The sequence below is a fragment of the Aphelocoma coerulescens genome, chromosome 18 (genome assembly GCF_041296385.1).
Source record: "Aphelocoma coerulescens isolate FSJ_1873_10779 chromosome 18, UR_Acoe_1.0, whole genome shotgun sequence".
NCBI classification, from domain to species: domain Eukaryota; kingdom Metazoa; phylum Chordata; class Aves; order Passeriformes; family Corvidae; genus Aphelocoma; species Aphelocoma coerulescens.
Window position 1 is genome coordinate 9,110,541 of NC_091031.1, and position 8,363 is coordinate 9,118,903.

An 8,363-nucleotide genomic window follows, 5' to 3' on the forward strand; every position below is an offset into this window, starting at 1 on the left:
TTTTCCATCTTTATTAATTAATCTACAGAAAACTCAAACTCTGCTGAGCTCACCGGCACCAGCAGCTACAGAAAACTCAAACTCTGCTGAGCTCACTGGCACCAGCAGCTACAGGAAACTACAACTCTGCTGAGCTCACTGGCACCAGCAGCTACAGAAAACTAAAACTCTGCTGAGCTCACCGGCACCAGCAGCTACAGGAAACTAAAACTCTGCTGAGCTCACCGGCACCAGCAGCTACAGGAAACTAAAACTCTGCTGAGCTCACCAGCACCAGCAGCTACAGGAAACTAAAACTCTGCTGAGCTCACTGGCACCAGCAGCTACAGAAAACTCAAACTCTGCTGAGCTCACCGGCACCAGCAGCTACAGGAAACTACAACTCTGCTGAGCTCACTGGCACCAGCAGCTACAGAAAACTAAAACTCTGCTGAGCTCACTGGCACCAGCAGCTACAGAAAACTACAACCCTGCTGAGCTCACTGGCACCAGCAGCACAACATTTGGAGAAGTTCCCACGATCTTCGCCGCACCCTTGGAGCTCTCAGGATCAAGCCAGTGTGGGCTGCCATGGAACTGATCGAGATATCCCTGTCTGTCTCCAAGGGCTGAAGGGCTGTGACCAAAAGAAACAGAGCCAAGGTGAAGCCACGTGTGTGCAGAGCCCCTGCGGGTTCCCTGCAGAGCACTCACCACTGAGGATGTCAGCCTGAGTCTCCGAATCCCGGTTCCTCATGTGTGTCGTGGCGCTCCCTGGGAAGAGAGCTCCGTCATTCCCTGCTCCTGCTGTGCTCCCAGCAGTGTGAGCCCTGGCCCTGCTGCCCTCCCACTCTGCAGGGCTGACCCAGGGGCCACCAGCAGCCAAAGGGAGTGCGGCTGAGCAAGGCGGTCACCAAGCCCAGCTTGTGGCAAGGGGCAGAGGGAGGCTGAGGCTCGGCATGGGGTGGTTGGGCTTGCCACAGGGTTGCTGCTTGCTGCCAGTGCAGTGGCAAGGAAGTGGCCAGGCTGGCCCAAAAGGGGCCAGGGGCTGTGACTCACTGATGAACCTGACGGCCGCCAGGCGCACGGAGGACTGAGGGTCCCTCAGGTAGGGCAGGCTCTGATGAATGTACTCTTCAGCCCTGCTGCTCCTCCTCAGCAGCTGCAGGGAGCACCAGAAATGTCTCCAGGATTGTCACAGAGTCCCCCAGCTGGCTGGAGCAGTCCCTCCTGCCAGCACCCCTCACTGCTGAGCCCTCCCTCTTGCTGGGTACAGGGAAGGGAGAGGGGCCTGGACAGGAGCCTCTGGGGCTCTGTTCTCGAGGACAGGAACAAGGTCCTCCAGCTCCTGCCCAGTCCTGCCAGCAGCACTCGGAACAGGCTCTGTTCCCCTGACAGACATAGAGCAGGGACAGCCCTCACCCAGCCTGGGCCCTGGGGCTTGTCCTTACCAAGCATTCTCCAAGCTCCCACATGCGCTCTCTCTGCAGCAGGTGCTTGAGCTGCTTCCATTTGAGAAGCTCTGCAGCAGCAAACAGGGCTTCCCTGGAGGCCTGCAGGACAGCATGATCTCAGAGGTGGCGCCAGGGCCTGGGCAAAGAGACCTCTTGGCTCTACTCCTGCCGTGATTCTGCCCTTAGGAAGCTGTGACTTGTCCTAGCCCAAATGTCTTGAAGTCTCTTGGGGACAGCCCTGGGTGACTGACTGAGCCTTGAAGCCCTGGCCTCTGATACTTGTAGGAAAGCTGAGAAACATCTGGGCTTCTGGGAGCACATATGTTCAGGCCTCAGGTGCTGCCTCAGTGGCCACGGGCTGCTGCAGAGCCCTGCTGGAGCAGGCAGGGCCGGTGTTGAAAATGGCCGGGCCACCTTGTCCAGCCCTGCTTGTGCTGGTTCCACAGGGACCCTACCCAGGGGCTGCACTGGGGGAGCCCTGCCCGCTGCCAGCAGCCCTTGCCCAAGTCCCTGGGATCCCTGGGAGGTGGCAGTCCCCCCATACCAGTGCTCAGCCTTGAAATCCAAACCTTAGCCACGCTGGGGAGATGGTCGTTCAGACGGAAGAGAAGCGGGACCAGAGCACTCTGCATCTCCCTCCTCATCTTCTTCTCATCCCTACTCAACACAGACTTCAGCAGGTCTCTGAAGAGCCACAGGGAGAGCTCTCGCAGCTGGCTGCACTCCTGGCGGGAAGGAGGAAAAGTGAGCTTTGGAACAGCGGCTCCCTGCCCGTGGCTGCGGTGAGGGCGATGCTCCAGGGTCAGATTCCAGAGCAGGCAGGAGCAGCGTTTGGCTGCAAAGCCCAGAATCCATTCCAGGAGAGCTGAGCCTGCTCTGAGCACTGCTTTCAGGGCAGGGCTGCAGGGCTCAGGCTCCCACATCAGCCTCACCGAGTCAAAGAGGGGCAGCACCTTCCCCACCAGCATCAGGGCGATGGAGCTGGCCTTTGCCTTTTTCAGCTGACCCAGGATATTTCGGAGGACCACAGTGATCTTCAGCTTTTCATCTTCACTGCCAACTTCCAGTATCTTCATCATGCTTGGCAGGAAGGCGTCCACTTTTCTTGCCTTTCCGAAGAAGAGAATTTCCATTTTCTGAAAAGGCTTTGTCTGGAGGCCTCCCAGGGCAGCCACCCCAGGCCCCACCACAGCAGGGAGGGTCCTTGAAGCAGTCACCCCACACCCTGACTCCCAGCCCAGGCCAAGCCACTGCCTTGCACTCAGCCCCAGGCCCTGGCTGCTGACGTGGCTGCCCCAACATCAGCCTGCTCACCATCTCAGCTCTCTCTGACAGCCCAGTGAGGACTTCCAGCAACAGGAAGGCCATCACCACATCGGGATGCTCCTGATCGCTCCAGACGTTGGGCTCGTCACCCAACTCCTCCACGTCAATCTGCCCCGAGAACGACTGCAGGAACAAACAGAGCCATGAGGCGCTGGCAGAGGGCTCATGGCCAGGGATCAGGGCCTTTCCTGGCAACTCACGGCTCTGTGAGAGACGCCGGGGCCTTCTCCGCGAGGGTTGCACCACTGGTTGTGGAGCAAGGTAGCCAGTTCCGTTAGGACCTTGTCCAAAATCTCGGGCATGGAGGACAGAGTGTCGCACAGTTCCTGCACAGTGCTGGAAGCCAGGGGCTGCCTCAGCCACAGCGCCATGGCCAGGACCAGCCCCACAGAGCAGAGCCCGTGCTGGGGGTCTCCAGGGGCCCTGCCTGGGAGGCCTGACAGGCTTGAGGGGGAGTTGTGGGAGCACCAAGCTGGCTCTGGACTGGCTTGGCTGCCTTTGGCTGCTGCGGGCCCAGCCAGAGAGCTGGAAAGGTTTGTGGGATGGAGAGCCTGGCTCCATGGGAAGTCCTGCAGCATTCCTTGGATCTGGCAGACGCAAAGTCTTGGGGTCCCACTCCCCACATGGAGCAAGCCCTTCAGATTGTCAGGCCCAGTACCTGTCTCCTTGAAGAGCCATCTCACACAGGCTGATGACCACTGCTGAGCCATACTCATTGGTCATCAGGAGAAACAGTGACTCCACTTTCTTACAGCCTGACTCCGTGGTGATGTATGGCAGGGTTTCAAGGATGCAGCTCACTATCCTGGGCACCTGGAGAGCAAACAGGTGAGCATGGCACTGCCCCTGGAGTGCAGCCATGGCCTCAGCTGCCCTTGCCATTCCTCTCTGCCACCTTCAGGTGGCTTCAGATGCCCAAGTCCCCTGGATTTGTGAGGAAGGGATGGAGGGAGGAACAAGGCCTGACAGGGCTGAAGATGGCAGTCCAGCCCCAGGGCACTTACATCCATCAGCCAGGAGTCTGGGTCTCTCATGGCCACATCCAGCATGCTGCTGGGCACCTCCTTGTCAAGGATGCTGGCATCTCTCAACGCCCCAATGGCCTCGAGGATGACGTCTGTCCTCTCGCTAGAGTGGAGGTATCTTCCAAAGGCCTATGGCAGGAAGGAAGGCAGGCATGCCCCTGAGTGCCCTGGTGCTGCTGCTTGGCTGGGCAGAGGTTCCTGGCAGTGCTGGCAGCAGATCCCTCAGGAAAGCTGACAGCAGTGCCTGCAGTCCCTGCGTGGGAGAGGGGGAGGAGAAAGGAGCCTCCACATTGGCGAGGAGGGCTCACGGGCATGGCGTGCTGGCCCTACAGAGAAGCAGGGTCTTGCTGGGGGCCAGGAGGGCTGGAGCTCCTGCTGGGGCTGGAGCTGCTGCCGGGACACCGGAGTGCAGCCCGTCTGTTGTCCCTGCTCAGGGATGGCAGGAACCTTCTTGCCAGGGCACTGAGGCCCCACTGGCCCCACTGACTCTGGGTCCCTTTGCTCACACAAAGGCCCTGCTGATGCCATGGACAAGAGTCCCCACAAAGAGGAGGGGGGCTCTTTACCTGGGTACAGTCCTTGGTGCTCAGGGAACACAGCGAGGAGGTGGTCACAGCTTTCCAAACAAGCTGGCCTGACCTGTCCATTGGCCTTGACTTGTCTAAACAGCAGGGCAAACATAGAAAAGTCAGTAAGCTCATCAAACCACCCTGAGATCTGCTTGCAAGACAGCGGGACAGAATCAGGCAAGATTTCTGGAGGGCATCAGCAAGAGCTTCCTGCTACAGGCAAGAGGGAGCAGCCATGGTGCTGGATCTGCTCTTCTCTAACGGGGAAGGCTTGGCTTTGGGACCTGGGAGTCAATTGTAGCTTTGGCTGTGGGGGCCACAAGCCAGTGGGCTTCAAGGTCCTGAAAGGAAGGGGAGGAAAGGGAGCAGGAACAAACAGATCTGGGATTGGAGGTGAGCACTCAGCTTCTGCAGCAAAGTGACAGCTGGGATGCTACAGGAAGCAGCTGGGAGGGGCAAAGGAGGTCAGGCAGCAGGTATGGCAAGAGAGCTCTGTGTGCACAGGTGTGAAGGCCACAGCTGCTCTTGCTTTTTTACTTACAGAGGAATTCAGCGAGGGAAAAAAGAGCATGGAAGGCTGTGTAGCTTGTTTGTTCACTGGAATATCGGAAAAGAAGGAGACGTCCCAGCAGCTTTCCCAGGACTGGGATTGAGATGTCTTTAGGGCAGACAGGTCCAGAACTGTCTCTTCCAAAGTTGACAGAGGCCTGGATGAGGGAGGCATGAGAAGAAGGGCTAAGAGAAGGAAGTTAGTGCCGAAGACTTGTACCCAAGAGTGTGCCCAGGGCTGGATTCCCGGTGAATCTGAGCTTTGCAGGGCTCTATGGCCCCACCTCTTGGAGCAAAACCAGCTGGGCAGCAGCCCTGGCATGGAGAGTGGCAGGGAGGGGAGATGGCCTGGCTGGAAGGTGCCTGGTCCTTACCTTCAGCCTGCAATAGTTGGACATCAAATAGGTAAGGACACCAATCCTCCCCACAGCCCTCTCCTGCACAACTTCTCTCTCCGACCTGGTGAAGTCCAGCAGCATCTGGGATGAGAGAAGCTGCTGGTGAGCACCAGAAGCAAACACAGCTCTGCTCCTGGGCCAGTCTTGCATCATCCCTCAAGGCTTCCTCTGACCTCACACAAAGCCTGCAGAGGGGTGCCTATCCCTGGGGTCCCTCAGAGGCCTGGACAAAGCTCCCAGGACAACCTTTTGGCCAGGAAGGTGCCACCCTCTGCAGCCACTGTGCCTCAGAGGAGCCTGGTGCCAGCCCCTGCTTCCTCACAGGAGGTGAGCATCCTCCCCACACCACGCTCTGCCTGCTCAGCACTGGACTGGGCAACTCCTCTCCTCCAGGGTGGGGAGCTGCCCTGGGACCCCCCCTCTGCCTGTGCCAGACCTCAAAGATGTCCTGCAGCTCCTGGCTGACTCTGGAGACAGGAAAGCTGAGCACCAATGTCCTCAGCATTGTGTCCATGGCCTTCAGGGTCTGCAAAGAGGACAGAGAGAGCAGTGCCTGGGATTGTGCTGTTCTTTCCCCCATGCCCAGGAGACTGATCTGAACTCTCAGTGCCTGGGGAGGAAACCTGAACTGCCCAGGACAGACACAGGGATACACAACCTGCTGGGGACAGAGCCAGCCTGTGGCACAGGACACAGCCAGGCCCGTGGGAAGGGGACAGAGCCACAAGGGGGGGAAAGCAACAGCAGGACCTCACCCTGCCTCAGGTCTCTGGTCATGGGGCAGCACAGGGTGACCAGGGAGCTGCCCAGAAGGACTGGAGACTGCTGGAGCTCACCCAGCACTTACCTTGATGTAGAGGGAAGCACCTGAGCGTGGCATTTCCCTTTCTGGGGGAAGGCAGAAGACACTTGAGAAACACGCAGAGAGGAGGCTCTTGGTTTTGCCCTCCAGCACATTCTCCACCAAGCTGCAAGGACAGAGGAGAGCCAGTTGACCACTGGTGCTGGGAGCAGCCCCTCGAGGCCTTGTGCAGGAGGCCTCGGAGCTCTGGGGCAGGGGGCCCACCTTAATTCATCAATGGCAATCATGGAGAGGTACCGAACCCGTGAGGACAGATGGTCCCTTGGCTCCTTTTCCAGGATGTCCTGCAGAACACAACCAGGATGGGACCTGGCAGCTGCTAGCACCCAGTGCCTCCAGTGCCTGCCCCACCCAAGTGCTGTCCACACAGGGTCCCAGTGCCAGGGGTGCTTATCCCCATGCCCAAAACACCAGGTGTCCCCCCACCTTGATGTTCTCCACCACTTCGCACGTTTGGCAGAATAAATCCAGGCCCTGGGTCAAGCCACGTTTCAAGGCGCTTTTGCACATCACGTAGACGCTCTTCAGAAATGTGAACTTGTGGGCGTCCTGGCAGCCAGGGGACAGAGACACAAATGGGGAGTGTGGCAGGGTGGACACAGCCAGCAGGACCAGAGCACTGCCCTGTGAGAAAGGCAGCTCTGCCCAGGCAGCAGCCCTCCACAGCCCAGCAAAGGCCCTGCCAGCAATCGCCAGCACAGCCACTGTCCCACTGGCCACAATTACCTTGTCAAGGCTGCTGACAAAGGCCATGATGAAGTCCACAGCTTCCTCTGCTTCTTCATATATGGGCAACCAGCTGGCATCTGCCAGAGGGGAAGAGCAGGGAGGGCTGCAGAGGCTCTGGCCACAGGAGAGAGCCAAGGAGACCTACCCTCCACCCAGACCCGTGCCCATGCCCCTGGCACGGCCTTTTTCCTGTGCAGTTTGTGGCTGGAGGCAGCCAGCAGAGGAGCTGCTCTGCTGGAGCTGGGAAGGCCCCAGTGCCCTGGGCTGCTGGGCAGGAAAGGTCCAGAGCCCCACTGCCCCTCCCTGCCCACACCCTGGAGCCCCTCTGCTGTTTTTCCTTGGGAGAGGCTGTGCTGGGGCTGGCCTCCAGCCCTGAGCTGCCCTGGCATTCAGGTGACATCGTGCCTGTCCCCCAGGACTGTTGTTGTCATCGTGCCAGGAAAACGTGATCCTGGCCTCATTCAGGGTGTGCTGGTGGGCCCCAGCCCTGCCCAGCCCCACGGGGCCCCTCGCTCACCAATCTGCAGTGGCTGCATCGTGGTCGTGTCGTAGAAGGACAAGGGCTGGAGGTGTAAAGAGCTGCTCTCCTCGGAAGAGCTGTCCTCCCCCCAGGCCTCCCTGGGGGAGGCAGGGGGTCTCTTCTCCATCCTTTAGGACAGACAATATGGGAGATGCTGGGGTGGGTGGTGTCGTGGGAATCTTTGGTAAAACACTTGAGCCCCACAGTGATGCCTTAGGTTTTAACTTTTCTAGTTTTCAAATCCTGCACTGCCCAGTGTGTAAGTCTGAACTTTCCTGTAGCCTGTTAATTTCTGCTCTCTCATGCCAGGCAGACATAACAAAGCCTGTCCAGGCCTGCTCTTCAAGGACACTCAGAGCGTCCTAGGCCCAAAAAGTACAAACCAAAGGCCTCTGAGAGGGGGGCAAGCTGAGGGGAACGACATCATTAAACCAAAGCTTTAACTGGAGAATTAACCCTGAGATGCAAATGAACCAAACCTAGAAAAGTGTGAAGAGCTCGTGACCTGCTGTCCATCTTGGGGTCCATCTGGGCAGTGGCCTCTGGCTCCCCAGGGGTACCTTTGAAGGCCTTTTAAATAAACACCTACCTTATTCCCTTACTCCTGTCTAGTCTCTGTTTCTAGGTGGCCTCTCAAGGCACCAACAGGGCTACCAGGGGTGATGGGGCAAGACAGGCTGCACTCAGGGGCTCCTTGTCAGCGCCAAGCTCCTGCCTGTCACCATCCACCGTGGGCAGCAGGCATGCTGACCACGCATGCTGCGCTGGGGTGTCACAGAGGGCCCCGCTGTGACACAGCAGCTGCCTCTAGCAGCGGGTTCCAGTGCTTGTTGACATGGAACCTGTCCCCAGCAACAGGTGCCAGTGAGCCACCACCCAGGCAGGGAAGGGCAAGCTGTTCCCCAGGGCACAGGCCTGGCATAGCCTTGGGCACCTGGCTGCTTTCAGGGTG

At 58.8% G+C, this 8,363-nt stretch overlaps 1 protein-coding gene across 3 annotated transcripts; it reads right to left on the minus strand.

Moving 5' to 3' along the window:
• Window positions 1-332: 332 nt before the first annotated feature.
• Window positions 333-7,007, minus strand: LOC138120158 (maestro heat-like repeat family member 5). 3 transcript variants are annotated; one of them, XM_069032625.1, is made up of 18 exons: window positions 6,889-7,007; window positions 6,589-6,711; window positions 6,367-6,446; window positions 6,148-6,268; window positions 5,737-5,826; window positions 5,277-5,381; window positions 4,895-5,060; window positions 4,351-4,445; window positions 3,764-3,913; window positions 3,418-3,572; window positions 2,960-3,095; window positions 2,748-2,882; window positions 2,366-2,542; window positions 2,003-2,158; window positions 1,431-1,532; window positions 1,039-1,141; window positions 694-753; window positions 333-616 (listed from the first exon to the last, which is right to left on the minus strand). In XM_069032625.1, exons 1-18 carry the CDS (start codon window positions 6,913-6,915, stop codon window positions 480-482), a joined length of 2,118 nt encoding a protein of 705 aa, XP_068888726.1. In that variant the 5' UTR covers window positions 6,916-7,007; the 3' UTR covers window positions 333-479. The 3 variants fall into 3 exon arrangements, with proteins under 3 accessions (XP_068888726.1, XP_068888725.1, XP_068888727.1); XM_069032624.1 differs by having other exon boundaries at window positions 2,003-2,542; XM_069032626.1 differs by lacking the exon at window positions 1,039-1,141 and having other exon boundaries at window positions 531-616; window positions 2,003-2,542.
• Window positions 7,008-8,363: the final 1,356 nt, after the last annotated feature.